The following is a 26,641-nucleotide window of genomic DNA, read 5'->3' as shown; positions in this document are numbered from 1 at the left end:
GGAGATTGGAAACATACACACAAGGTCTACTATGTAGCTACGTATGTACATCCATAGACGTTTACACAGATGGTTACGTACATGTCCATGTACGTGTGTAACAAAGCGATTGCTAAGCAGGCGAGTGGGCGGGCGGCAAGCAGGGCCATGCTGCTGCCCACATGCTCCAATATGCCGAATGACGATTGCAATGGCCGGCGCAACGGAGGGGCTGCAGCAACCACAACCGCAACCGCCACCATCGCCATCGCCATCACCACCCTCGCACCAACATCAGCAGCCACCATCACCACCACCACCACCGCCACGCCCCTTCCTCCCCCGCCCAAAGCAGCGCCATGGAGCTCGACAAGGACAACGCCAACCCCACCATCTTGAACCCCTCGGATCTGCCCTCGCGCCGCAGCGATGCAGCCGGCAAGAGGCAGCACCACCCCGGCTCTGGCTTGTTTGACGACCTGATCCCCCGCTACACATATCTCGTCGACCCCCTGGACGACCCTGTTTCGCCTGCCGACTCGGACAGCGACGACACACATGACGACCCCATTGACGAACAGGAAATCTATGGTTAGTTTTTTTTTTCCTGACCCTGCCTGACTGCCTGACTGCCTGTCTGCTTGCCTGCCTCATTAGCTGTACCTGTACCTGACCCCATGCATGAAAGACCTCATTTCCACCATCTGCGACCCTGAGCATCCGCTGTCCCTTGGCTCCCTCTCCGTCGTCAACCTACCCGACATCCACATTCTGCCCCCTGCCTCGCCGCTGTCCAACATCAGCACCGTCGTCGTTGAAATCACCCCGACCATTACCCACTGCTCGCTGGCCACCGTCATCGGCCTAGGCGTGCGTGTTCGTCTGGAGCAGGCCCTGCCCCCGCGCTTTCGCGTCGATGTCCGCATAAAGAAGGGCACCCACAGTACAGACGAGCAGGTAAACAAACAGCTGGGCGACAAGGAGCGCGTTGCCGCTGCCCTTGAAAATGGCACCCTCATGGGTGTGCTCAAGAAGATGCTTTCCACGTGCGAGTAACGCGCGCCGAGGCCCTTTCTTCCCCTTCAACACCTTCACATGCATGTGCCACATGTTCGCCAAGCATACCAAACCGCCAACCTTTCGGCGCGCTTGAGTCCTCTATTGCCTGCCTTGACCAGGATATCATCCGTTCCTCCCATCTCTTCCTCATGGCAAACAAACTTGGGTCCTCGAACCATATGTTGCCCAATGCCAAGTATCGATTCCAAACCACCGGTAACGCTTTTTTCGCAATCAGCAATGTGAGCTTATTCCTGTCAGCCTCGTAAGCGGCCGTACGCGTAATCTGTTTGGACGTCGTCCCTTGCGCTGATCATTGCCCGTCCATCCCAGGGCATTATGCTTGTCCCAATTCTCTCCCAGAGGAATTAGCGAGCCTCGTATCGTTTTCCGCAACCTACATCCAACAAATTGAACAATGGAAAGCGGGGAAAGGTCCAATTTGCCACAATGCTGGGCTTTTTTTCCTGCTACAGCCTTTTCGTCCGTCTAAAGGAATAGTCCTGCCTATATACCCCCCCTTCTTTCTTTCGCAATACGGTCCTCTTTTGCGTCCACTTTGGGTATAGCTGCTAAGAGTGGATCGCTCTATATGTACGGGTATATTAGCCGCGTCTTGACTTCCAAGGGGGGGTGGGCGAAAAGAAATCAAGGCAGGATCATTGGGGATTGCGCTTAGATAATGGCGAATGGTCATGATTATTTCTTTGGTATCAAGGGGAGAGGTAAAAAGACCCGGCATCAAATGTAATCTCAGCGGTACACAGCGGTTCACAATGCTATTGGTACATTGACGGCTTTCCCGCAAGGGTCAGATGTTCATAGAAACTTGCTTGTTTCAAACGCCGTTTGTGTTCCCCATGAACTGGTGTAATTTGCAAAAGCCCGGCCGCCTAGCCCTAACTGCCGTGCTTACCACATGGTTCGCTTGTATGAGAAGAGTGTGTGCCATTTGAAAACCCACATGTAATCTTGCGATTCTGTCCGTTCTTTTTGCTCTCTAAGCGAGGTTTTATGAGAAAAGAAGCGCCGGTGTGATGTCTGAGCGGGGAATTATGGATTGTGCGTATGCGTAGTTTGAGCCGCTGCCCAATGTTTATGTTTATTCAACAAATGTTCACGACAACCAGATCTCTCGAGTCCTCCTGCCCCCCTTCTCTCTCTCTCTCTCTGTCAAGCCTCAGAAACCGAGATGATGGTATTCATTTCTTTCTCTTCTTTTTTTTCTCGTTCAGATGGGTATCCCACAATTCCTTACGCCCTATCCCTCATTACCCTCGTAAATGCCATTTCCCATTCATCCTGTGCACACTCCAGACCACCCACCACCAGCGCTCTCAATATCCTTATCCCCTCCCCGCCTCTCTCTCTCTCTCTCAGAATCCCACATGCCTCTCCTTCATACCTCCCTAGCACCCTCTTCACTTCGCCTTATTCTTCGCCGCCTCGGCCTCCCTCCTCGTCGCATCCTCTAGCAACGCCGTATCGACCGCGCCCGAAGGCAAGTGTACATAGCGTACTACGGAGCCGCGGATGAACATGTCTTTGGTTGAGCACTGCTCTCTCGTTAGCCTCTTTTTTTTTCCCTTACCCTTCCTCAATCCTCAATTCGCCCTCAATTCCCTTTTCCTTCCCACCTTCACCACCTCCGCTTTTTTTTGGTTGTCCAATGTGACATGAAATACAAGGGAAAACAAAGTTAAGAAAGAAAGAAAAAGGAGACGAGGTAACGTACCAAATGCGGCCACCTCAACTCATCCACCGCCTCGGCATTATCCAGCTTAATATTCAGATACTGATCTACGCTCTTGAGCGTCCCGCGGATCTGCACTTCGTTCTTGAGTTCCACCGTGATTTCGTGCTCGACGAGGGTTTTGAAGAAGCTGGTGTTGTGTTAGTATGCAAGCGTTGTGCAATGCGACCTACCGGTGGCTGAGGGGGTAAAGGTAACCGACCTGAAGAATAACATGGTTGGCGAGAGGCACAGCTGGAGGATTGGTGCGGGTGCGTGGGTGCGGTGGCGGTGGTGCAAGGGAGGTATGAGAATGGCGGGTTGTTGTTGTTGCGACTTTTGGTGTTGGAGGGCGGAGTGATGGAAGGTTGCGCAGGGACCGTGTGGGGGGGGGTGGCCGCCAGCCAACGTCAAGGTAGAGAGATCTGAAAACCAGGTTGGGTTGGGTCAAAACTATTACCACTGATTTTCCAGTACAACAAAACAGTTTTCAACTACGTACTTCGTGAAGTCTCATGTATCTTGATATAGTGTTACTTTTTATCAATTTATTTACAAAAGAGAAAAAAAAGGTCTACATAGGAAAAAAAAGGGAGATTTACAAAAGAAAAAATAAGAGTCAATGTGGTATCAATCCTTTGCCGTGTCCAGCCAACAACCCCCCTTATCCAACTCCAAATTGCCTTTGCCAAATTCCATCATAGAACATCATTTCATACGTCACTCCTCCTTCAAAACCCAATGAATTTCGAAAATCACTTACTTCCTTGCCCAACCAGTCAGCGTCCTCCATCCAGAGTGGCCCTGTGCACCTTCTTCCAACACATTGACTACCCCCTCGAGCAACTTATCCTCGTCCTTACCCATCTCCATCTGCAATCTCAACAGCCACCTCTCCCACGCCCAGCTGCCGACAATACCAGTCAGCATCGCAGCGTCAATAGTCGTACCGAGTACCGGCGCATCTTCAACCTCAATACTACCATCCTCTGCGATCCTCCGTTCTTGGTGCTTCGGCTCAGCTCCAACCGCAAGCGTATCGCGCCAGTTAGCGGCCGTCTTGCCCATAGGCAGAAACATCCAAGCTCTTTGCACTTCCTTGAATCCGGCTTTGGAGATGCGGGGGAGAAAAGCCTTGGTAGGCTGCGCATCATAGCCGCGTGTCTTGAGGTTGAAGCCAAACTCGACGCCCATGGCTTGCGCATTGCGGCCTGCATGCACCACATCTGCGTCCATGAGTGAGTAGTCGAGAATGCCTCCGGGCTTCAGGCATCGGTAGCACTCCTTCAAGCACAAGTCGTACTCGTCCGACGACCTGCCCATGGGCTTCCTGGTCTTGAGAAGCTCGTACAGTGTACGCGCCGAGATGACATCAAAGTGGCCAGAGGGAAAGGGAAGAGTCCACAAGTTGGGGACGGTCATGTGCTTGTGATTACTTGGGCCCTTGACATTCAAAGACATGTTGTTGCCTTCTGTGTAAACCGTAATCACGGTGGCGTATGGGAAATCATAGGCAACGTCCCAAGCCCAGTCGTTGGTCGCAACGCCACCAATGTCGAGAATGCGAGGTGCACTGGCACGCGTAACCCGTCGTGCAGCAGCCTTGCTCAGCAACCTTCCTCCATTGAGTTGTTTTTGTGCTTGCAGAACCCAGTGGATGGGCAGCATCTGGTCGAGCGCTTGGCGTTCCATCTGCGCCCGTGCAATTCTTTCCTTCAAAACAGTCGGGTCATTGACAAAGAATTCAGATACTGGCCGTGGTGGTGCTGGACGATCAGGCTGGTTAAGCTCAAACTTGCCGAGAAGTTGATCACGATGCGCCAATGGACTGCAGCGACGCTGCACATGCAGAGCCTCAGCGCGCGTCTGACGGTGGATGAATGTATCCTTCTTCTGGCAACGAGAGCGGAGGTACTCAAGGCCTTGCACGTAGGTTGTAACAGGCTCAGTAGCTGACTCTTTCACTGGAGACCTGGCGGGCTCATCAGCAAACTTGACTGATTTCTTGACCACAGCCTTGTCGAGTGAGTTGCCGCGGCTGTGGGTTCCACTCGAGAGGCTGGGCGAGCTGATGTCGTTGATATCGCGGAGCGCAGCCTGTAGCTCGTCTTGTTCCTCCAACCACCGACCCGTCATTTCAAGATTCGCAGAAGATGCCTTTTGGAGTTCAGCGTTGTAATTCTCATTGTACTGGAATACGGTCTTGCTAGGATTGATCTCCTTAATCTCAACATTTTCGTCAGTCGGACTGAGAATGACCGGTCGTGATGTTGGCAATGGCTCGTCGAAACCATCAAGGGTGGATCCTTGTAGAGTAGAGTTTCGACGTGGAGGAGCCGGTACCGCTGGCCCAGGGTGTGGAGAGGTGTTTCTGCGGTTCTCCCTCTCCCATGGAAGATTATAAAATTTCTCAGCAGTGGATGTGTTTGGGATAGAATCCTGTCGCTTAGGAATGCTCCATGTGTGACGAGCAGTCGATTGCAGTGAAGAGAAGAAGCCGCCTGGCGATGGGACCGAGAGGGCAGAAATAGGAGTACTACCAGAAGATCCATTTCCGAAAAAGGCAGAGGGGATGTTGAGGCCGAGACTAGGCCGAGAAACTTCGCGCATCTCACCTCCTGTCGCGCCTGTTCCTGGCTCTTGTTGTCTTGGCGCGTCGTGCTGTTCAGTGGAAGGTGAGGTGCCAAGGTGCTGGAGCGTCTCCATGGCTTGAAGGTCAAGTTGGACAGGACCCCAGGAGTCGGAGCTTGAGGGAGATCCACACCTGCGTTGTGATATTGGAGTAGCTGGGCAGCTGAGCTTATCCATCTCTTCCGATGTGAGGCTGCCGTCCAAGGACGGGGCGGCTGAGTGCTCTGGCACCTGCAGATTATGAGAGTTGATCATGTCGAGGAAACGGCGTGAAGGAGTGAGCATTAGTGAGGGAGTGACGGGCATGGCCGAATTGGCACTCTTCAACTTTTCGATAGTTGGCCAAGCAGATGGAGAGGGGATGACAATGGATGGGTAGCGCCTTCTCCTTGGCTGTGTTGCAAGCTTCTTGACTGATGCTGATGCGTGGAGAGGCACTTCGGCTTCATCATCAGTGATGTCGTACAAGGAGTCGAAGTCACTGTCTGTACGGCTCTGCCGGCTCGGTGGCGGGAACGTTGCCGAGTGGGTAGGCAAGGGCGGTGATGACTGTTGAGACATGTAGAACAAGCGGGCTTTGGGGGTGGGGAAGTCGTCGATGATGGATGGCGATGTAGGACTGGGTTGGAAGGCCGAAGAGGTCGAGTGTCTCTGAGCAAGGTAGTAAGGGGGGATGGGACAGTCGTCGTGTGTGGTATTATTAAGTGCCTGTCTCTGGTCCAGCGGAGACGAGGCATGGTGGGAGGATACCCTGGTGCTGGGGGCCGCAGGATGGTATACTGCAGGCTCGAGCATCTGGGGCATCATGATATTTTGGGGGGCCGTGAGCACCGCCTCTTGCAATTATTACTAAAGATACTTTGAAATCCGAGGGGGCGGGATTGCGGCGTGGGTGTAAAGGATCCAAATACCGAAGTACCGGGGGCCGAAGAGAAGGGATATTAATTTGGGCTATAGCCCTGAACTGCGCTGGTCAACAGCCTACTAGAAAAACTGGGGAATGCTTCGATCAACGAAGACTTTGCGAGGGAAAGGAGGCTCGGAAAAGGGCTAGAAGTGAATGACAGCAAGAGGGAATGCGGCGCGGGCGCGGCGACGATGGGATATATTGCACATAGACGCTGGCTACTCGTTGGATTTGTCCGAGCTACGGTGCGAGTGAGTGGAGAGACAATGGCGGTTCAGTAGTGGCCACGACATGGTGACCACGGTGGAGAAGGGCATGATTGGGCCAACAAGGCCTACGAGCAGATGGTGTTTACCAGAGGCTAGCTGCTGTGGGTTAGCGAGGCTGTGTTGTGTCCGATGTGGTTGGATGTTTTGCTGTCTACGCGCCGGGCTGTGCTATTTGCAGCTCTCGCTTTGAGCACGGCGGACCAATGGCGAGGCGAACATTGTCTGGACAGCATAGTCGCCCACTGGTGTAGCCCATCTCGTGCTGCCAAGTCCGTCCCGTCTGACCGCCAGCATTGGAATATAGTTTGCAAGGGAATGGCGAGTTCATGCGTATGCGTGAATGTACTTTACATGTTGCTGTTGTCGTATGTCCAAGTGGTTACTGTGCTGTGCGGTGAAGACGTGCCAAGCATGCGGGCGGGGCGGGGCAGGCGTGACGCTGAGCCATGTCGTCACAACACCAAAAAGCTATCGTGAGCTTCGGGTACAGCACAGACGTACAAACCTACATATCCGTTCTAGAATCCCGACCCAACCGCGCCCTCTCTGCCATTGGTGCCATTACTCAAGGCGAACACACACACACACACACCTCACCAGCCATGTCACCGCCCGCCATCATTGCGCCTTCTATTCTGTCGGCCGACTTTGGAGCGCTGGGCAAGGCTTGCTCAGACACAATTGCCCAGGGCGCCGACTGGCTTCATGTATGCGCCCTGTAGCCGTAGCCATAGCCTCACCAGCCCCGTGACTGACACGATGTGCAGGTGGACATCATGGACGGCCACTTTGTGCCAAACATGACGTTTGGCGCCCCCGTCGTCACAAAGATCCGCTCACACGTTGACCGCCCCGCCACGGCATACGCAAAGGGCACCTTTGACTGCCACATGATGATTGCCGAGCCCAAGCGCTGGGTCCGCGACTTCAAGAAGGCCGGTTGCGACCTCTACTGCTTCCACTACGAGGCCGCCGTCTCGTCTACTGCCGCAGACTCACCCAGCGGACAGTCGGACCAAAAGACATCGCCAAAAGAACTGATTCGCTTCATACATGCTGAGGGCATGCAAGCCGGTATTGCCATTAAGCCAAGCACGCCCGTTGACGTACTGTGGGAGATATTGGACTGCCCAAACAAGGAAGAGGTGCCTGATGTGAGTTCATGTCCCCTGCACTGCTACCCTTACGCCCGCCGGAATCAATAACACAATGGGGATGCGCGCGGTATATATTGGTCAGACGGGCCACCAATGTGGTCGACCAGTTCGAGGCTGATAGGGCTGACAATGTTTGGGTGTCGGCGGCACGCTGTGGCGGCGCTTAAGCATGCAAACCTTTGCAACTCAATGCATCGGCCCTCGGTCGCCTACGCCGCTGGCTGTTCCCGCTGCAGGATCAATAACCTCACGAATCAACAATGGCACCGCGCAGTGCCACATGGTTTTAAGCACAAATACTGACGTTGCTAGATGGTCTTGGTCATGACGGTAGAGCCTGGTTTTGGCGGTCAATCCTTTATGGCATCCGAACTCCCCAAAGTAACCGCTCTCCGACAAAAGTATCCCGAGTTGCACATTGAAGTTGACGGCGGCTTGAGCGAAAAGACGATTGACCAGGCTGCTGATGCCGGCGCCAATGTCATTGTTGCCGGCAGCGCTGTCTTTGGCGCTGCGGACCCTGGCGATGTGATCAAGAAGCTGAGACAAGCCGTCGACAGCAGAAGGGGTAAACTGTAGGTAAAGGAGTGGTTAGATCAGCATCACAACATAAAGGCGAGCATTTGAAAATTTCCGAGTATACAGTAAAAGACTGATACAAGCCAATGAGGCAACGAGCATGGCTAGTCTGTTGGCAATGTTTTGGTAAGGTTTCTTGATGAAGCTATCCTAGCCCTGAGCCCTATGCTGTCAGGACGGGTGGTGATGTGCCTGGCTCCAAGTACCTTTTGGCACGGGCGTGCACGGCTGTGGAGACTTCCGTTGGGCAACACGTGGTAGTCCAGGGGCCTGATCATAACAGCCCATCTGCTAGTACAAGTCATATTTGAACTCAGGTCCAGATCCCACAAGCGCGTCCATGGCTGGTTGTGCTAAGGCTGTCATACATCTTTCTGTGACAACCACGACGAAGACGAAGACGATGACGATGACGACAAGTAACACGGCAGCGGAGCCATGTACCCATGCTGACCACTAACAGCCATTGCAATTGCTTCTGCCGTGTCCAAACCGAGCGCCGATCGATTTCAACGGTATCTTGAAACAAAAAGCATACATGTTCATTTCGTGTCAGCCATAACAATGCATTCACAAGTCTCCACATGGGGTTCGACTGCCGCAAAACAAAGATGCAACAACACCCCTCCAGGTCACATACATACGCACATACATATGCATTCTATGCAATGTTCAACAAATCATCCATCTCGTTTAGCCATGCTGCGTCTGTAACTGGGGATATCGTATACGACCTCTTCATCAAACATTAAAAACAAAGCTAATGTATGACGCACGCGCCAGCTGACTAAGTGCCGAATCAAGCCTTATGTGCTAAAAACAGACGTCGAATTGGCAATCGCGGAGAAAAAAAAGACGGACCCTTAGGACGCCATGACAATGCGAAAGCCATGATCCCTAGAGGCGTTTGACAAAGTCGTTCAACGAGCAGTCTCGGCTTCTAAAAGAAAGCAGTGAATGGTCCCCACCAAACGTCTTAGCTTGCTCCCAAACACGCATTTAACCCTGCAAAAAAAAAAAGCCACTAATCTTAACACGGTCTCGCTGTCTACTGGAGTAAAATATTATAGTGCTGACAGTGCTGACAATAGGAGCAGTCACCGATATACGCTGAGACGGAGAATGACCTGCCTCTATTTATCTACTTATGCGCTTTTCGCTTGGGTTTAGCAATAAAGGGGAGGGGGGAAAGGTAATGGGCGAGGCCGCTAAGTGTTGGCGAGGAGCCCTGCGAGTTTCATCTTTTTAGCACAGTTTTGGGGGAAAGACATTCCATCTAGCATTCTTATCCCTTTAAGCAACTTAATCATTTGCCCGGGTATCCTTCCTTATGTTTGTCGCTTTTTGCAGTTCTGTGTCGAATATAAATTGTCGACTTTTTTTTTTAACTTCATTCGGTCTGAGCTCTCGTTCGTCTTAGTAACAGCTTGAAAACGTTTGCTTTTCTTGTGGTGTGCGGTGTCGTCTTTAGCTATTGGGAAAAGATGCGATTGCTTGCCTTTGCTATTGCTTTGGCTACTAGTATCTGCAGTGTACAGGCACAACGTCCAGGAGACAATGGCTTCAAACAGAGGTGGTTTTTGAATGTCACTGTGGGGGGTGTATTCGATGAAATTCCTCAATGCGCGGTATGCTTACACTATAGCCTTTTTTTTTGCCTTTGCAGTCAGCCAACGAAATCTATGCTCGTTCCATTCCAAGCTGACATTGTTACGTCACCTAGAAAGCATGCACTCTTGGGTATCTTGAAATGACCGGGTGTAATCCCCTTGACCCCTCGTGTTTCTGCCCAATTCCAGATATTGCACAGGGTCTTGATACTTGCCTTGCGTGGTTCTGTCCAGTACTTGGTTACTACGGTTCGTTTGGTTCACAAAGCCCTTCTATCAAAACAGTCATGTTAACGATAGTAACAGAGGGACTTTACTTATACCACTCCACGTGCAACTCTCCGATCCGAAATCAAGCAACCCCACTATTCAACGAGGTGATTACCGTAGCTTCTATCGCTTTTGCAGCCCTGATACTACGATTCACCACACGCTTGCCACCTCTCTCTGTCGAGTGGGGCATTGACGATTGGCTCGCAGTAGCACTTGTGGTTCGTATACTCTATTTGTACGCTTCGAATTGCAATACTGATGCCAATACAGCCAGTAGCTGCAGCCTATCTTGCAGTTATACTCTTGGCAATTGATTCTGGCCTAGGTCAAGATGCCTGGATGCTCAAACCCCAAAAGGTTACTGACGTGGTCAAAGTATGAGGACTCCCCAAGCAAACACACGATCCATGCTGACCCCAACAGTACTACACTTTTCAGGAACTTGGCTACGTCACGCTCACCTTCATGACCAAAATCACCGTCCTAGCCTTTTACCTCCGAGTCTTCCCAATGGGCCGGGTCCACCAACTCTCCTACCTCTTCATCGGAATATGCACATGCCTACTGATATCGATATTCCTAGCCCATCTCCTCCAATGCCTCCCAGTCTCCTTCGTCTGGCAACAGTGGCAAGGCACCCTGATACCCCAGCCCCCAAACCCAATCTGTAGCGTACAACGCAACAACCTAAACTACGCCTTCAACATCACAAACGTCATCATGGACGGCATCATCACTGTGCTGCCCATCCCCAGATTACTCCAACTGAAAATCACCTGGCAGAGAAAACTAGGCGTTTTACTTGTTTTCTGCGTCGGTTTCCTGTAAGCCCCCCCCAAAACTATCTCACCCAACCCTTTCCCGTATATCTTCAATTCATCACACTTGTCTAACAAAACAAAAACAGTATAACAGGTACATCCGTAACCAGAATAGCAATCCTCCTCCAATCCGACTTTTCCTACAACAGATCCTGTTCGTTTCCCCACTCCCTCCCCAGCGCCCTCCCGTTCAAACCACTAACCGCCAACAGGGTCCAACATCCCCGTCGTAAAATGGTCCGCCATCGAAGCCTTCCTCAGCATCGCCGTAACATGTTTCCCGCAAATCCACTACCTTGCCAAGCGCATCATCGGTATCTGGTATAAACCAGGTGATGCGACTCAGCAGCAGCATGGTAGTGGTAGTAAAGCGACGTTTGGGTCGTCGTCGAATGCGGGGAATTCGTTCAAGGCGAAGGGGTTGGCGGCGTATGAGAATATTGAGATTGGTGAGAGGTAGGTAGAAGGATTTTGTTTATTTTTTTTTGGGGGGAGGAGGAGGGAAGGACAATGTAAATAGAATTGGATATGTGTATATGTGAGAAGTAATGTCATTGTATATGATTCAACAGACTTTATTGACTTGTGCATTTGGCGTGAAGTAAGTGCATGTCACGATATCTGCGGGATGAATTTACAGGACACCGCTGGAATATTATTCCAGAACAGCCACACGCACGTGCCCAAGTGCACATGTACATTTTCGTGCGAAGAATTTTGAGATGTTCAATATGACTTCTGCAGGCAAGGCCTATTACTAATCTCACACCCGCAAGTCCCCACATCACAAAAGCATCACTCAAGCAACCATACCGCAAGCAATGTCTATCCAACCAATAAATTCAAAAGCACTTTCTTTCTAGTACTACACACCCATGCGTATCATAACAAGTAAAATCATCCTTCCCTCAAAGGCGAGGAGTAAAGCAATTAAGAAGTAAAGTGAGGAGCGTTGAGGACGATAGCCATAGAAAGACCACCAATAGTACCGGCAATAGGAATGGTCATGATCCATGAGAAGACAAGGAGACCAACACGCTGCCAGTTAACAGCCTTGTAAGTGCCGTTGCAGAGACCGACACCGACAGTAGCGCCAGTAATGCACATGGAGGTTGAGACGGGAAGCGAGTATTGCGAGAAGATGAGGACGGTTAGAGCGGCACCCATTTCCATGGAGCAACCTGGTGCGAATTAGTAAATGATGCAAAAAAGGGAGTGTTGTTGGGGGATACATACCTCTGCTAGGGGAGTGGTAAGTAATCTTGTTACCCATGACCTTCATGATGTTGTAACCGTAGGTGATGAGACCGAGAGACAGGGTGGCGGAAAGGACAGCAAGTTGCCAGATGGGGACGGGAGCCTTGGAGCGGGAAGCCTCGCCGGTGTTCCAAGCGCTGTAGATGACAGCCCAAGGTCCGACAGCGTTACCGATATCGTTGGCACCGTGAGCGAAAGAGGCAGTACAGGCAGTGATGACTTGGACGAAAGAGTAGGTGTGCTCAACCTCGTTGGGGTACTTCTTGGCGTGGCTGTAGACACGCTCCATACGCTTTCCTTCGGGAGTGCCGTGTATACCAGTTTGAGCAGCGTGGATGTCGTAGTTGACACCATAGAGGGCACCGACGACGAGCTGGGCGGGAATGCGCTTGAGAGTGATGACCATATTCTTCTTCTCGTAGATTTCGCCGTTCTCGATCTTGTTCTCGTGGAGGTAACGCATAGCCCAGGCGAGAGGTCCAGTCTTAGCCCTGAGCTTGGCGTGGAAGCGCTCCTCACCTTGCTGGACGAGCTCCTTGTAAGTAAGCTGGCGCTGCTCCTGAACGACGGCACCCTTCTCAGTGCTAGTGCCAATCTCAGAGTCGCTGTTGTTGTGCTCGAGGGTGATCTCATCATCGTCCTGTACGACAGCGTAGTCAGGAACAACCGCAGCGTCGGCATCGTCTTGAGCAGGACGCTTGAAAAGAAGAGGTCCCTGGAAGGCGTGCCACCAGCGTACACTGGAGTCGCGCTTGACAACCTTGGCATGGAGGTAGGGAACGAAGAAGATGAAGGACAAGGCAGCGAGTCCAACACCGCAAGACATGGTGACGGTAGCGACATACCACGCGGGCTTCTTGTTGAGACCGAGGTTGGGCGATCCCTTGTAGACGATGGACAGAGTACAAATGGTTCCGGCAATGAGGAAGAAGAAGGGAGCAGTCCAGATGGCCCATGGAATTGGGTTCTTGCGGATGTGGACACTCAGCTTGATCAACATGAAGATGATGGCACCGAAGCATCCAGAGGCAAAGGGAGCCATTCCGAGACCAGCAAAGATGGCACCGAGACCCTTGCCCTTGTTCCATCCCCATTGGACTTGAGAAGCACCTGCGACAGCAACACCGACACCAGCAACCGAGGAGATGAGGGAGTAGGACGACGAGACGTGGGCAGAGTGCTTGGTGCACCACATGACCCAGAGAGAGGCACCAGCGAGGGCGCAGGTGAATGCCAACATTTGGACACCAGCATCGCCCTTGAAGGCACTGGTAGGAATGATACCGTTCTTAATGGTATCGGCAGTACGGGCACCGACAGTGATGGCACCCACCATCTCGAAGATGGTACCCAGGATCATGGCCTGGCGGTACGAAACGGAGCGGGAGGAAACCGAAGTAGCCCAAGCGTTGGCAACATCGTCTTTGAGAAAATTAGCATTGTATCATATGAGTGTTTGGGCGATTTGGTACGTACTAGCACCGTTGTTGTAAGCATCGAGCATGGCAAAGAAGGTGCCAATGGCAAAGACATAGTTGTACTGCGTGAGACGCGGCATCTTGGTGGATCCTCTCTGGATACAGGCTGCGTCTGAACAAGTGAGGAGTGCTGGTCACAAGTAGAGCTGAGAGATGATAATCAAAAGAGAGATTGGTTCAGATGTATATATATGCCCGTGTTACATTTTCGGCCATGTGCGGTGCTTCCAGGCCGTATTCGTCGGACCACCCCAGCACTCCCAGGGAACGAACTATACCCACGGAATGACACTGCATGCAAGAAAGTTATACGCCCTAGTCGGCCGCCACTCAAAAGGCGCAACGTGAGAGGACTTGCCAAGAGAACGTGCGCTCAAAGTAGGCCTCTCATTGGCAAGATGTGTGGAGCGTGAGAGGGTTGACATGCTTCTCAGTTCTGATCAGACAGAAAAGAGACATCAAGCCGATGCCAACGCCCCCTCTGTCACTTGGGCGGGCCTTGGCTGTAGCTTGGCAGGCGTGGCGGGGGACCGGCGGGATAGAGCTGAGTGTAGAGAAATTGGCCAATGAGCTGGAACGATACTAGAACGTGGGCTGGCTTGTGACCGTTAGTCGTCTCTTTTGAATCCATCTCACCAACGTCGCGGTTCCTCTCCAATAGTTTCCCCACGTGTATCTCCAGATGGGTTTTCTAGAAAATATTGATGGCGTTAACTGGAGGGTCTCGACATTGCAACGGAGCATGCCGAGCCTGGTAGCTCCGTCTTTCACCCTATCCTGGACCTGAGCTCTTATCCGAGTTGCACCTTCACTATGCTATACGATACCCGACCCTACTACCAACTGTTTGAGCCCCGAGTAGTGCATCCCTCTGCTGGTCTGCCTCGCTGCCACCATCCACCTACTCACAGTCGGAAACGTACGCAAGACGTCTCATTGCCCAAACCTCGGCTTGGCCGAGGTTCTGCCATTGATCGACAACCCAGTCAGAAGTGAGCAAGACCTTCATGGAAGCTCCTTGTGGGGGGTCAATGATGGCTCGGCTGGACTACTGGGATACTTGGCTGTGGTAGCGGTACTGGGCGCAATCAAGGTGAGTTACGGGGCCTCCGACAGCGTGGACGACGAGCACTGAGGTGCTGGGCCTGAGGCTTTATGGGTTTCGTCGGCATCAACAAAAGGCCCGTAGGCAAGGGCCCGCGCCGAGAGGGAGGAGCCTGCGCTAGCTGCAAAACCGGGTCTTTGGTGAATGAGTATGTACTAGTATCAAGCAGTAAGTAGGACCACTCCAAGTCGTAACGCGCATGCGACGCTATCCCGAATCGCATGCACTGGCCCCAGATTGGGAGAACCACTCATTCACCTCCAAAGCGCCTACGCGTTGTGATCGACAGTCGATATTGAGCAGAGGAGCACAAGCAACTTACTCTGAAACTCTAACGCGTCAGCGCCGGAGCCAGTGCTCATGTAGTGAGTATATCCACCATTTCCCCGCAAGACGCTCACGTCATCATAACCGATATCTTTGACCACCGCGATGTTAGAGAAAAGAAAAGTTGTTCACGTTGGGACGAAGAGGTAGGTTGTATGTATCGCGGGGTGCTCGAAGTTGAGGAGCTTGGAGGGTTGGAACAAGCTTCCTGCCAGTGATTCGGAACGTCGGAACTTCGGAACCGTTGGAAACCGCCACCCATCCTAACATACACGGCGCCTCGTGACCAACGAGCTCTAGACAAAGTGCTTAATCACTTCTTTTAGTATGTAAACATACGCATTTATTTTTACATTCCCCAGATCGACTTCCCTGAAGCCATGTCGTCCGCTTAAGCTCGCGGGGTAAAACATGGAGTGTGGAGATACCATGTCAGCCCACGCGCCAGTGTGCCGATATCCGGTCTCTCGAGCTTGAAAGCCTTTACCAAGCTTCATTACCAAGCCTCAGGATTCCTGAGCCTGTGATGTTCCTACCGATGACTCCAATTTCGTAGGTAAGCATGTCCATGCTTGGCGGGGTCGGAGGCTCTTTGGCCATTCCGTCACCAGGTGGGGAGAAGGCGTGCTTCCGTATCTATGCACGGCAGAAGCCCGATAACGGCATAACCGAGATGATGCTATGAGCCACTCGAAGACATATGTAAATTATGTATTTCAGCATGGGAACGTTGTACAAGCTAGGGACATCAAAGAGTCGCCACCTCAGACACCACTGTTGCCCGAAACTCGCCATTAATATCCAGTAATGGCGCGAAACTCAGTAATCCCCGATGCAGACAAAACAACGCCAGAAGCCAAGGCAGCGACGTCCACTCAACGCGTTGCGCAGCTCACAGGGCACCTCGCACCCCCAGCAGAAACTGAGAATGTGAATATACCTACTCACCCGAGCTTGAACATACCATACCCCGTTTCAAGATTCGAGATTGATCCTAATCGCTACATTGACCATGTGCGAGATATCAAAGTCGGAGTGATTGGTGCTGGACTCTCAGGCATCAGTGCTGGCATCTTACTACCGGTCAAGGTTCCTGGCATTCAGTTGACCATCTTTGAGAAGAACAGCGATGTGGTAAGTTTTACAACGCGCTCCTCATTCCTACGTTTTTGACAAAATCCCAGAGCGGAACATGGCTGGAAAACACCTACCCTGGAGTGCGGTGTGATATACCTGCTCATGTCTATCAATCGACATTTTCGCCAAACACTCAATGGTCCGAAATTTTTGCCCAGGGTGCCGAGATCCGTGACTATTGGCAAGAGCAGGCGAAGAAGCACGATGTGTACAAGTATGTCAAACTGCGACGTCGCGTTGACGAAGCAGAGTGGGACAATGCCAAGTCCCAATGGAATCTCCAAGTGCACAATCTCGAAAATGGACAGACATCAACCGAGACGTTCAACTTTGTCATCGCTGCGGTTGGAAGATTCAATGCATGGAAGCTACCCAATTACCCCGGCCTGGATGAGTATCGAGGCCATTTGAGACATACATCGAACTGGGACAACTCTTTCGACCCCAAGGGCAAAACGGTTGCGGTCATTGGAAACGGTGCGAGCGGCATCCAGGTCGTACCAAACCTGCAACGGGTATCCAAACATGTCACGCACTTTGTACGAAATCCCACATGGATTGCAACATCGTGGGCAGGCGACGAGCGTACCTTTGAGCCACAACCTTATCCCGAAGAAAAGCGGGAGTCATTCCAGGATCCCCAAACGTATCTGAAATTCCGTAAAGAGCTGGAAGATCGATACTGGAGAGGATTTCGCGCAATGGTACGCGGCTCCAAAGAAAATGCTGGAATAAAGGAGCAATTTACCGAGGTCATGAAGAAACGCTCCGCAAAGAAACCAGAACTTCTAAATGGTCTGATTCCAGACTTCTCACCACATTGCAGGCGCTTGACACCCGGGCCAGGTTACCTCGAGTCACTCACAGAAGACAATGTTGAACTGGTGAAAACAGCCATCAAACGCTTCACGCCTACTGGCATCGAAACAGTAGATGGAAAGCATTTTGAATTCGATGCTATATTTTGCGCTACAGGAGCGAACACGGATCTCGTCCCTCCATTCCCCATCAAAGCAAATGGTGAAGATCTGAACAAAGCCTGGAAACCCGAGGGCAAATGGGGTTTCCCATACACATACATGGGACTTGCTACTCCTGGTTTTCCGAACCTGTTCTTCTTGGCTGGTCCTCATGCGACAGGACCCTCTGGCACTGTCCCGCAAGGCGTGGAAACATCACTCGCCTATTTCGCCAAAGCCTTCCGCAAGGTTTCTTCTCAAGGAATCAAGTCTCTTGCACCAACTAAAGAGGCCACCAATGACTTTGTCGACTACTGCGATGCTTTCTTTCCCACTACAGTGCTGACCGACAACTGCTCCTCGTGGAACAATGGCGGTCTCCCTGGTCAGCGCATTCACGGGCTTTGGCCTGGCTCGGCAGCTCACATTACTATTGTCAGACGCGAACCACGCTGGGAAGACTGGGAGTATGAACGAGAAGACAAGGGCAACCGATTCGCGTACTTTGGCAATGGGTACACGCAAGCAGAACTGGACGAGTCTGTGGATATCACTTCCTACCTTAAACCACCTCAAGATGTCGACCTGAGAAATCTTCACGAACTTTGGTGGGATCTCCCGGGCGCGCAGAAGAAGAATTGAACAGCTTCTCATTCCGTAGCTCGCTTCTTTTGCATGCCATGCATAGTTTACTTTCACCAACTATAGACCCTGATCAATACCAACCCTCTATTCCCATCATCTCTGTGCCTCGGCATCGCCCCCCTATGCCTTGACCACTTCCTTCTTCCTCGTACGACAAAAAAACGACGAGTAGTCTCACCAATACGACTACGCCTACTAATATAACTAACATTACACACTGACACATCTGCCCATGCTGTACAGTAGTAACATACACAGCAATATCTCCAATCACGACATTTCCCCATCTATTCCGTCATCCTCCCATCTCCACCCCACCCCCTTACCTACTCCAACAAACCCCCCGCGTGCTCCCTCTGCCCCACCTTCCCATCCTGCATTCCCGTCAGCAAAACAACCAACGCTCCTTGGCTACACTGTGAAATGGCGTGCTGTCCGCCTATACTGTCGCCAACAAACTTCCCACCCCCAAATCGGCCCGAATTGCTTGCGTACATTTCATGCTTCTTGCGTGCTGCCTCCGTCGATTCCGCATGGGCAAAGGGGGAATTAAAGTTTGCCGAAGTTCGGAAGTGGCATTATTTGTTCTGTACGTGGGTTTGTGCGGGAGTGGAACATTAGCCAGCCCGTTGTGCCGAAAAGCACGTCACAGAGGCCTAGTATTCGCACATCTGGTCAGGACATGGGGCTAGGCTTTTTGGTGTTGCGTGCGCGCAAGACATGGGATATGGAGGCGGAAAGATGGGAGGGCTTGTAAGAAACTATCTAATTTGGTTTTTTGATAGATAGATAGATAGATAGATAGGAGGGGGTGTCTACCTGGATCTTTTTCTTGGAAAGACTGGGTTGGCTTCTTTTTGTCTTTTGGAAACGGATATACTACACAGATTGGATTGTGGGATATAGCGCCTTGCATATTGTTCAACTATGGCGGACGATCACAAGGTTTCGTCGATAGAATCGGCGAGTGATGTTGATGATCAAAAACGGGATCATCCAGGTTCGTCGTGCTTTCACTGTTTTATTTGTTTCGAAATATCTAATGCTGCTACAGTACGATGGTACCGCTCCACATTCTTCAACATCACCATCCTCGGACTCTGCAACTTTAGCGCGCCGGGAATATGGGGTGCGATGAATAGTCTGGGTGCTGGAGGTTCACAGTCGCCGCATCTCGTCAATGCAGGGAATGCGCTTACGTTTTGCTTGATGGTGGTTAGCTGTTACTTCAGCAGTGTGATTGTAAAGTATATTGGGATCAAAGGGGCTTTGATTTTTGGAACGTGAGTTTTTCTCTCTTTCCAACCTACTACTAACATTCCTTTACATTCAACTAATGTCACTTTAGAATTGGATATGCGCCATACGCAGCCGCCCTCGTAGGTCCCATCTTCTTGTACCATCTTTCCATCTCCTGGTACATATGGTTCTAACACTACACATAGTACACAAACAACAGATTCGGCACAGAATGGTTCATCTACCTCGGTTCCTCCCTCTGCGGCATCTCCGCAGGCGTCTTCTGGATGGCCGAAGCCGCAATCGCAATCGCATACCCCGAACCCTGGAATAAAGGAAAAGCTCTCGGATACTGGCTCACCTACCGTCTCGGTGGCCAGATTCTTGGTGGCGCAATTAATCTTGGACTGAACTCGAAACGTGACCAAGCGGGCAAAGTCACATATACTGTTTACCTGATTTTCATTGCGTTGCAGTGTGTGGGACCGGTCGTAGGCTGTTTTTTGAACAGTCCCGATAAGGTGGAGAGGAAGGATGGCAAGAAAGTAGAATTGAAGATTGCAAAGGACCCGTGGTTTGAGATAAAGGAGACGGGGAGGTTGTTTTTCACGAAGAAGTTTCTCCTCATTGTGCTGTGGATTGGACAGGCTGTGTTTGCTGAGGCGGTCTTTTTTACCTATTTGGCTCGTAAGTTACACTTTTATTTCCCCAAAAATTCTTTTATCCTCTTATTCTGAGAGCAAAAGGCTAATCTTCATTCGCAAATACAGTCTGGTTCTCAGTCCGCGCCCGAGCTCTCGGTTCCTTCCTCTCAGGCATCATCGCCGTGATCTGCGGTAACCTCCTCGGCGCCTACCTCGACCGGACTTCCATTGCGTTACGAATCCGCGCCCGCACTTCCTTCATCACTATCGCCACGTTGCAAGGCGCATGGTGGATCTGGGCCACTGTTCTCGCCACGGAGTTCCGTAACTCACGACCGACCTACGACTGGGTATCTGATGGCTTCGGCCGTGCTTTTGCAGTCTTCATATTCCTGACCATCGGTTTCCAAATCAACTACCTGTTCCTGTACTTCGTCATTGGCAATTTGGCGGAGAATGAAGAAGAAGTTATCAGGTATGCGGCGCTTCTCAGGGGCACGGAGAGTGCGTGGCAGGCGGTTAGTTATGGTATTACCAGCATCAAGGTTTTTGCAGAGGTGGGAGCAATCTACTGGAATTTCGCGTTGTGGGGAGTTTCGCTTTGGCCGGCATGGTTGGTGATTAGGGGTTTGGCAAGAAATTGACGGCGATTGAGCAGGTGGATTCGGGCGTTGTTGCAAGGGATGCAACACCGGAAGTGGGAAAGTAAGGGATGTCATTGGTGGTTGGTAGAACAGTGGTAAGGTAGGTATTGTAGATTTAAGAATAGAAATGCATTCGTGATACTATTTTCCGCGTAAATAACTGTGAGGCACTTTCTGGATTATCATAACCTCAAACAAAGACCTAAGCAAATATATTAACGACCTTGGTATTAACAGGATACACTGTACCGCTAACACCTATGTCAATTTTCTGTATCATCAATCGAATGCAAAGATTTCCCCCGGTCATCAGTCAAGCACAGCTACCAGTCGCCCTCCGCTAACCTCTCTCCTCCGCATTCTATCCAGTCCCCCGTTAATCTCACCCAGACCCTTTACAACCCCCACGACATCCGGCGGCACCAAGAGACCCTTGATCAGCAGCCGCTCGCACCACGCACTAATCTCTTCACCTACCTCGGGTACCTCATGGTAAAGCTTTATAGGCACACTATGCAATACGACACCTCCCGGCACGTCCTTTTTAGGCAATCCGGTCATGCCCACAAGATGCGAGCGAGCAGTCTGCGGGCTTTCCCCAAGCGGGGTCGACGGTGGAGTTGGAGGTTTTGCCCCCGCGCGGTCCAAATTCTTAGCATGTTCGCTGGGATGCGCCAGGCTATGGAGGAGGTGCGTAGCCGTTTCCTTGCCGATTGTGTCGAAGCCAAAGCGTGCGCTGTGACCCGTGCTAGCCCGAATAATCTGTATTGCTCGCTGTGGGTCGTGCGAATCGACAATCAGGTCACTGCGGATGTGGTTGGTATTTGAGAGTCTGAGTCCATGCTTCGCGGTGTCGACTACGGAGATGATTTTGAGGCCTGCGAGACGTGCGAGTTGCTTTGCTATGTGTGCGCAGGTTGAGCTCCCGCCCCAGACTACGAGGAAATCTCCGGGATTGGCACGTTCGGTGTGCGAGATGCTGGAGAGGCATTCTTGACGTATGTCTGCAGGAAGTACTTCAGAGTTTAGATTTCGTACTATCTCGAGGAGATCAGGGCCATTTTCGATATTTCTGAAGTTTACGCCCATGCATATTCCCAAGGCAAGGACGGCTGATACGAATGCAACGCCGAGGATGCTACCGGAGTTGATGGAAATGTCTTTTGGGATTCTGATTGTGTTGAATGACGAAGCGATGCTGTATTGTTGATATGCAGCTTTGCGGAGGTCACGATAATCAGTCGAGGGTACAGTCACAATGTCGCCTGGCTTCAAACGAGATGATGTCTCGTCTCCTACTTTGATAACGGTTCCAGCGAATTCTCGGCCTGCTATATAGGGCAGTGTCGGGATTCCAAAACCAAAATCGCTGTTGAATGTGAGACGAAGAGAAAACAGGAGCGGTGCCACTAAGTTCAAGGCTTACGGTGCTTTCCAGTCAATTGGATTCAGCCCAATGGCTTCAACCTTGATCAGAAGTTCATTCCTAAATTTGATGGCTGGAGTAGTGTGACTGGTCGAGAGGTCATATGGCTGGCGGGCTGCATGTAACAGCAGTGCATGCTGCTCTGAAGGTGGTTGTGATATTGATGTTCTCTGTTGAAACTGGTCCTGTATTCTCGCTCTCTTCCCAGATGAGGATCTCGAAGGGGATTGCGCTGCGGAGCTTCGCATGCGTTTCTTTGTTGATTCCATTGTTATTTGTGATATCAATGGCTTGAGTGAGACATTTTAAGGTCATTCAAAGTTCCTGCACCCGCGCCAAAGTCCTACTGGGTGAGTGTCCTGCCGACAGCCCCACGCATATCGCGTCCCGCCATAAAGGTTCATCATAGTGCGTCGTATGCTAGACAGGCTAAAAATGCATTAGATCTGCGTGCGTGCCTGGAAAGGAAGCACTGGGTGGAGTAAGAGGGTTGTCGCCATGTTGGAGTAGTCTGGCGTGACACGGCAGCGGGGTAAGGTGGCAGCGAAGGGCCGAACTACCTTTACCAGAAATGTACTACATTAGTGGAGTAGTTCCTATATCGGAGGAGAGCGTTGAGAAGTAGTGGTTCGGATTACTGTATCTCGGCTCGAGTATTGTTAGAGTTTACAGATAAGCGATGGCGTTAAAAGCGGGTGAAATCACATCATCAGCCTCAACCTCCTCGCATGTGTCTCGGCGAGATTGAACAGCCAAACTCCGGACACCTACAACCGCTAAACATGGCCAAAAGGAAGCGAGAAAATGGTGGTGAAGCTACGAAAAATGGGAGGCAAAAGAATGGCGAAGACAAGCCTAAAAAGAAGTTGATCATCAATGCCTTTGTGGAAATGTGTAAGTCCAAGTTGATAGGCGTTTCGTCCTATCGGAATCAGTATATACTGTATAGGACAGTTGGAGAGAGTTTTGGAGAACTGACTCTGGATTCTGTACAGGCAGTGGCCATCAGTCGCCAGGATTATGGAAACATCCTGACGACCGCTCTCATGAGTTCAATAACATCGACCATTGGGTAGACCTTGCAAAGCTACTCGAGGAAGCCAAAGTCCATGGCGTCTTCATAGCTGATGTTATCGGGGGTTACGATGTGTACAATAGTAACCTTGATGCAGCAATAAGGTCAGGTGCGCAGTGGCCAGTCAACGAGCCGCTGGCAGTTGTCAGTGCAATGGCTGCAGCGACCAAAAGCATTGGTTTCGGTGTGACTGTGTCAACTACTTATGAACAGCCGTATCATTTGGCTCGGCGACTATCTACTGTTGATCATCTGACAAAGGGCCGGTATGTTGCCAATGTTCTTCTTTCCTGGATACTGATTCAGTTACTGATACTTGGCAGACTAGGTTGGAATGTAAGAGACTCCAATTCCGACCAAAGATACTCCTGGTAATTCTAGTAGATTGTGACGAGCTATCTCGATTCCGCCGCGAGGAACATGGGCATGAAGGAGCAGTTGCCGGTAAGTGCTCTTGACGATGGAAGTATGTTGCTGACTTGGATAGCACGACGAACGCTATGCCCAAGCTGAAGAGTATGTCAAGGTCATGTACAAGCTCTTCGAGTCTTCTTGGCGAGACGATGCTGTTGTTCGAGATCGAAAGAAGAGCATGTTCTCTGATCCAAATCGGATCCGACAGATCAACCATAAAGGTAAATACTTCGAAGTACCCGGTCCGCATATCTGCCAACCTAGTCCACAACGGACTCCGTTGATTCTGCAAGCGGGTGCCTCGAAAGCAGGCAAATCTTTTGCAGCGCAAAATGCAGAAGCAATCTTTGTTTCTGCGCACGCGCCTGTTGTTTGTAAAGGTAATATTGCTGAGATCAGGGAGATTGCTTCAACGCAGTTTGGAAGAGATGGGCGTTCCATCAAATTTCTGGCCCTTGCGACTCCCATTATAGGCAGGACAGAAGAGGAGGCACAAGCGAAGCTTGCAGAGTACCGGAAGTATGCGTCATTGGAAGGTGCATTGTCACTTTTCTGTGGCTGGACTGGTATCGACTTGGGAAAGTATGGCGACGAGGAGGAGTTGCGCCACGTTGATAGCAATGCGGTGCGGTCGACAGTGGAGGGATTCGCTCGCTTCTCGCCCGGTACATCCAAATGGACTAAACATACTGTGGCAGAGCATATCAGCATTGGTGGTATTGGCCCTATATTTGTCGGAACGCCGTCTCAGATAGCAGACGGTTTCCAAACATGGGTCGAAGAAGCCGATGTAGATGGGTTCAATATTGTTAGTCAATTTTCTTGTGAGTGCTATTACTGAATTAACACATGAATAGGCATATACACTCTTTCCTCAATCTTTCAAAGATGTTGCAGAGCTACTGCTTCCAGAGTTGAGAAAGCGTGGAGTGTTTTGGGACGACTATGCAGTTCCTGGTGGCACGTACCGAGAGAACTTCTATGGAACCAAGGGACAGACAGGCCCTCCTGACGAGCATGTTGCGTCGACCTATCGATGGAAAACGGGTGTCGACGCCAAAGACCATGTTATTCCAGAGTAAAACAAACAACGCTAATTTTAACAACAAACTGCGTATTGAGTCGGGACATATTTGAATAGCAAAGATGGATTATCTATTCAAAACTAGTCGAAGAGCATGCTCCCAGTGTACACGCTATATTGTGAATTCAAATGAGCAGTCTACAATAGGCACTGTTCTTTCTGCATTTAGACTGCGATCAATTCCATACGCTATGCTTGACTTTAGCAAATGGCATGAAAATCTTGTTGCCATCCTTAGCTTACCACAGCTTGGGAAACATTTTGGACTTGAATTTACAGGCATATTCGAAGTGACAACAGCCAACGGGTTCTGCTATTTTTGCTTAGTTCAAGGATTTACATAATTTTAAGCATGGACAGGGTCTAGAACAAGGACTAGACGTCAGGACAGTAAGATTAAAGTCTTGCACACATGTTTATTCCATGTCACTGCGAGTTATAAGATCTTTTAAATTGACTGATAGCCTAAACAGTACATCCGAGCCACTCAGCAATTGCAAAAGATACAAAATAGTCAAAAGTATGTATAAACGAATGTCCAAAAGCGCTCTCACCCTTTCCTACACATCCTCCACCCCCCAACCCCGTCCCTTCCCCTCAGTCGTCAGCATCCGTATCCAACTCATGCGTGATGTCCACTAGCAACCCTGGTAGAGAATAACAGACGCAGCGCGAGTAACGTCATTGCAAGACGACGTCTGGCTACCCTCAATACCCTGGTGATGAAGCTTAGTTCCGCGGCACCCGGACTGAGTGTAGTAATCAGCAGTAGGGTAAGGGTTCCCCGAGCGCTCCCTCCACAGCCAACCACTGTAGAAATAGAAGTTGGTAGCACTGACGCAAACACCGCATCCAAAGCCGGACGTGACAGCAGTTTGACCGCCAGAGCATCCACTGGCGCTATAACCCTGCCACTGGCGACCTCCGGCTCGAGCTTCGATCCTTCCTTGGGATTTGGCGGGAGTGAGTTCATCGGCGTTGACGGTGCACTGTACGAGCTTTTCCATGCCAGCCCAACCGGCGGTGTCGTTGAGAGACTGGTATTCGGCGAATTCTTCAGGGGTCCATCCGGGACCGTCGGTGCAGGCTGCGAGGACTTGGCCGCTTGAGAGTGCGAGCACGACGGCTGCGACGCTGAGGGCTTTCTTCCAACCGGAGGCGAACATTGTGATTGATGTTGGAGTTCTGAAAACTTTTAGTTATTTGTTCGGAGAACTGAGCTGTGCAGCTCAAATGCCAGGGGAGTTTTACCGGTGAACTTGATATGAATCAAAGCTGTGAGTCTTGAGGATGCGGGAATCAGATGCTGTGCGTTGTGAGGGAGAAGGAGGTGATTGTGGTTGATATTTATGTTGAACTGTCTGTCGGAGTTCATCTTGATGCCTGATTAACGACTTCTCTTTTGATACACGCCGTGACACCACTAGCTTGGCATGTGTAGTATGTAGAAGATCTTTTGCTCCTGAAGGATTCCACCATAATTCCGTGCGATACAATTATGAACATCCTCATCGCCATTATGCGCTGTGTAAGCCTGCACGTGAGTTTATTCAGCTGCAACGCCAAGTACTCTGGAAACTAGTTTTCGGAGCGGTGTTGTTGGCGCAGGGGGACTAGAGGCAAATAGGTAGTTTATAATGTAGACTAGGCTTACTAACGCAGATCATGTTAAGGCGCACAACACGTTTTGTCGTACAACACTTGGAACATAAATGAACTTTGCGCCATGGATCAGTTCAGTTGATGGCTATGCTAATAAAAAACAAATGTACATATGCCAAGTGTCCGCAGAGCACTACAGGTTCTAGCCTAAGGAGCTTAGTGTAGAATTATTCAGGATGTGCTCCATGCGGCTATGAGTTGACGATGGGGCTTTGGACGACCTTACCAATTTCGTTCCCAGAAATGCGTCTTGCTCCCTATGCAACTGTCTGTAATAGCTGAGTTCAAGGGCCAGCGACAAGAGGGCCTATACGAGGCATTGTGCAACCACTGTTAAGACATTGCTCCAGGAATACTTCAGGAACGGGTTGCCTTGAGTTGGGCTGAAAAAAAACAGTGCATTCCATAGGTCTTGCCGAGGCACACGAGTTGTCTAGATGCTCGACCGCAAATTGGCTGTATTGACCTTTAGACCCAGTCCGTATCTGTACAATGTTAAAGTGGATGAACAAGCCCATGGCCTTTTGC

At 50.8% G+C, this 26,641-nt stretch overlaps 11 protein-coding genes across 11 annotated transcripts; 6 read left to right on the top strand and 5 right to left on the bottom strand.

The window, feature by feature from the left end:
* Positions 1 to 338: 338 nt before the first annotated feature.
* On the top strand, positions 339 to 1,035 carry COCSADRAFT_161732 (uncharacterized protein; the record flags this gene model as incomplete). Its single annotated transcript, XM_007703240.1, has 2 exons — positions 339 to 570; positions 668 to 1,035. The coding sequence occupies 2 exons, from the start codon at positions 339 to 341 to the stop codon at positions 1,033 to 1,035; spliced, it is 600 nt and encodes a 199-aa protein (XP_007701430.1).
* A 1,084-nt stretch (positions 1,036 to 2,119) lies between these two features.
* On the bottom strand, positions 2,120 to 3,160 carry COCSADRAFT_338961 (uncharacterized protein). The gene is made up of 3 exons (XM_007703239.1): positions 2,994 to 3,160; positions 2,774 to 2,921; positions 2,120 to 2,594 (listed from the first exon to the last, which is right to left on the bottom strand). The coding sequence occupies exons 1-3, from the start codon at positions 3,005 to 3,007 to the stop codon at positions 2,460 to 2,462; spliced, it is 297 nt and encodes a 98-aa protein (XP_007701429.1). The 5' UTR covers positions 3,008 to 3,160; the 3' UTR covers positions 2,120 to 2,459.
* A 79-nt stretch (positions 3,161 to 3,239) lies between these two features.
* COCSADRAFT_38083 (uncharacterized protein) lies at positions 3,240 to 6,581 on the bottom strand. Its single transcript, XM_007702878.1, has one exon. It carries the CDS (start codon positions 6,203 to 6,205, stop codon positions 3,530 to 3,532), a length of 2,676 nt encoding a protein of 891 aa, XP_007701068.1. The 5' UTR covers positions 6,206 to 6,581; the 3' UTR covers positions 3,240 to 3,529.
* A 488-nt stretch (positions 6,582 to 7,069) lies between these two features.
* Positions 7,070 to 8,642, top strand: COCSADRAFT_38082 (uncharacterized protein). The gene is made up of 3 exons (XM_007702877.1): positions 7,070 to 7,284; positions 7,345 to 7,731; positions 8,047 to 8,642. The coding sequence occupies exons 1-3, from the start codon at positions 7,180 to 7,182 to the stop codon at positions 8,311 to 8,313; spliced, it is 759 nt and encodes a 252-aa protein (XP_007701067.1). The 5' UTR covers positions 7,070 to 7,179; the 3' UTR covers positions 8,314 to 8,642.
* A 940-nt stretch (positions 8,643 to 9,582) lies between these two features.
* On the top strand, positions 9,583 to 11,738 carry COCSADRAFT_191429 (uncharacterized protein; the record flags this gene model as incomplete). Its single annotated transcript, XM_007703238.1, has 8 exons — positions 9,583 to 9,941; positions 10,037 to 10,414; positions 10,467 to 10,571; positions 10,635 to 11,020; positions 11,104 to 11,171; positions 11,230 to 11,466; positions 11,590 to 11,618; positions 11,658 to 11,738. The coding sequence occupies exons 1-8, from the start codon at positions 9,798 to 9,800 to the stop codon at positions 11,736 to 11,738; spliced, it is 1,428 nt and encodes a 475-aa protein (XP_007701428.1). The 5' UTR covers positions 9,583 to 9,797.
* A 39-nt stretch (positions 11,739 to 11,777) lies between these two features.
* Positions 11,778 to 13,914, bottom strand: COCSADRAFT_338907 (uncharacterized protein). The gene is made up of 3 exons (XM_007703237.1): positions 13,751 to 13,914; positions 12,254 to 13,696; positions 11,778 to 12,198 (listed from the first exon to the last, which is right to left on the bottom strand). The coding sequence occupies exons 1-3, from the start codon at positions 13,830 to 13,832 to the stop codon at positions 11,948 to 11,950; spliced, it is 1,776 nt and encodes a 591-aa protein (XP_007701427.1). The 5' UTR covers positions 13,833 to 13,914; the 3' UTR covers positions 11,778 to 11,947.
* A 1,954-nt stretch (positions 13,915 to 15,868) lies between these two features.
* On the top strand, positions 15,869 to 17,944 carry COCSADRAFT_145490 (uncharacterized protein). Its single transcript, XM_007703236.1, has 2 exons — positions 15,869 to 16,318; positions 16,369 to 17,944. Exons 1-2 carry the CDS (start codon positions 15,992 to 15,994, stop codon positions 17,920 to 17,922), a joined length of 1,881 nt encoding a protein of 626 aa, XP_007701426.1. The 5' UTR covers positions 15,869 to 15,991; the 3' UTR covers positions 17,923 to 17,944.
* A 908-nt stretch (positions 17,945 to 18,852) lies between these two features.
* On the top strand, positions 18,853 to 20,583 carry COCSADRAFT_182468 (uncharacterized protein; the record flags this gene model as incomplete). The annotated part of the gene is made up of 5 exons (XM_007703235.1): positions 18,853 to 18,925; positions 18,980 to 19,208; positions 19,274 to 19,304; positions 19,371 to 19,851; positions 19,935 to 20,583. The coding sequence occupies 5 exons, from the start codon at positions 18,853 to 18,855 to the stop codon at positions 20,450 to 20,452; spliced, it is 1,332 nt and encodes a 443-aa protein (XP_007701425.1). The 3' UTR covers positions 20,453 to 20,583.
* Positions 20,582 to 22,151, bottom strand: COCSADRAFT_191425 (uncharacterized protein). Its single transcript, XM_007703234.1, has 2 exons — positions 21,879 to 22,151; positions 20,582 to 21,821 (listed from the first exon to the last, which is right to left on the bottom strand). The coding sequence occupies exons 1-2, from the start codon at positions 22,145 to 22,147 to the stop codon at positions 20,762 to 20,764; spliced, it is 1,329 nt and encodes a 442-aa protein (XP_007701424.1). The 5' UTR covers positions 22,148 to 22,151; the 3' UTR covers positions 20,582 to 20,761.
* Positions 22,152 to 22,610: 459 nt separating this feature from the next.
* Positions 22,611 to 24,560, top strand: COCSADRAFT_191424 (uncharacterized protein). Its single transcript, XM_007703233.1, has 6 exons — positions 22,611 to 22,772; positions 22,874 to 23,219; positions 23,277 to 23,289; positions 23,338 to 23,397; positions 23,441 to 24,175; positions 24,225 to 24,560. The coding sequence occupies exons 1-6, from the start codon at positions 22,661 to 22,663 to the stop codon at positions 24,447 to 24,449; spliced, it is 1,491 nt and encodes a 496-aa protein (XP_007701423.1). The 5' UTR covers positions 22,611 to 22,660; the 3' UTR covers positions 24,450 to 24,560.
* A 294-nt stretch (positions 24,561 to 24,854) lies between these two features.
* Positions 24,855 to 25,904, bottom strand: COCSADRAFT_38077 (uncharacterized protein). Its single transcript, XM_007702876.1, has 2 exons — positions 25,703 to 25,904; positions 24,855 to 25,636 (listed from the first exon to the last, which is right to left on the bottom strand). Exon 2 carries the CDS (start codon positions 25,615 to 25,617, stop codon positions 25,090 to 25,092), a length of 528 nt encoding a protein of 175 aa, XP_007701066.1. The 5' UTR covers positions 25,618 to 25,636; positions 25,703 to 25,904; the 3' UTR covers positions 24,855 to 25,089.
* Between the last annotated feature and the right edge of the window lie 737 nt (positions 25,905 to 26,641).

Source organism: Bipolaris sorokiniana (assembly GCF_000338995.1).
Source record: "Bipolaris sorokiniana ND90Pr unplaced genomic scaffold COCSAscaffold_9, whole genome shotgun sequence".
Classification (NCBI taxonomy): Eukaryota; Fungi; Ascomycota; class Dothideomycetes; order Pleosporales; family Pleosporaceae; genus Bipolaris; species Bipolaris sorokiniana.
Note: the sequence above shows the minus strand (reverse complement) of the source record. Positions and strands in the feature narration are given on the sequence as shown.

Coding starts and splice junctions, on each gene's coding strand:
- COCSADRAFT_38082 (XM_007702877.1), top strand. CDS start 7,180: ATGTCACCGCCCGCCATCATTGCGCCTTCTATTCTGTCGGCCGACTTT. Junction 7,285..7,344: donor AGGGCGCCGACTGGCTTCAT/GTATGCGCCCTG, acceptor CACGATGTGCAG/GTGGACATCATGGACGGCCA. Junction 7,732..8,046: donor ACAAGGAAGAGGTGCCTGAT/GTGAGTTCATGT, acceptor TGACGTTGCTAG/ATGGTCTTGGTCATGACGGT.
- COCSADRAFT_338961 (XM_007703239.1), bottom strand. Junction 2,595..2,773: donor AGTTGAGGTGGCCGCATTTG/GTACGTTACCTC, acceptor ACGAGAGAGCAG/TGCTCAACCAAAGACATGTT.
- COCSADRAFT_191425 (XM_007703234.1), bottom strand. CDS start 22,147: ATGGAATCAACAAAGAAACGCATGCGAAGCTCCGCAGCGCAATCCCCT. Junction 21,822..21,878: donor CCAATTGACTGGAAAGCACC/GTAAGCCTTGAA, acceptor CACATTCAACAG/CGATTTTGGTTTTGGAATCC.
- COCSADRAFT_191424 (XM_007703233.1), top strand. CDS start 22,661: ATGGCCAAAAGGAAGCGAGAAAATGGTGGTGAAGCTACGAAAAATGGG. Junction 22,773..22,873: donor CAATGCCTTTGTGGAAATGT/GTAAGTCCAAGT, acceptor GATTCTGTACAG/GCAGTGGCCATCAGTCGCCA. Junction 23,398..23,440: donor GCATGAAGGAGCAGTTGCCG/GTAAGTGCTCTT, acceptor TGACTTGGATAG/CACGACGAACGCTATGCCCA.
- COCSADRAFT_145490 (XM_007703236.1), top strand. CDS start 15,992: ATGGCGCGAAACTCAGTAATCCCCGATGCAGACAAAACAACGCCAGAA. Junction 16,319..16,368: donor TTGAGAAGAACAGCGATGTG/GTAAGTTTTACA, acceptor ACAAAATCCCAG/AGCGGAACATGGCTGGAAAA.
- COCSADRAFT_338907 (XM_007703237.1), bottom strand. CDS start 13,832: ATGCCGCGTCTCACGCAGTACAACTATGTCTTTGCCATTGGCACCTTC. Junction 13,697..13,750: donor TGCTTACAACAACGGTGCTA/GTACGTACCAAA, acceptor ATTTTCTCAAAG/ACGATGTTGCCAACGCTTGG. Junction 12,199..12,253: donor TTACCACTCCCCTAGCAGAG/GTATGTATCCCC, acceptor AATTCGCACCAG/GTTGCTCCATGGAAATGGGT.
- COCSADRAFT_38077 (XM_007702876.1), bottom strand. CDS start 25,617: ATGTTCGCCTCCGGTTGGAAGAAAGCCCTCAGCGTCGCAGCCGTCGTG.
- COCSADRAFT_38083 (XM_007702878.1), bottom strand. CDS start 6,205: ATGCCCCAGATGCTCGAGCCTGCAGTATACCATCCTGCGGCCCCCAGC.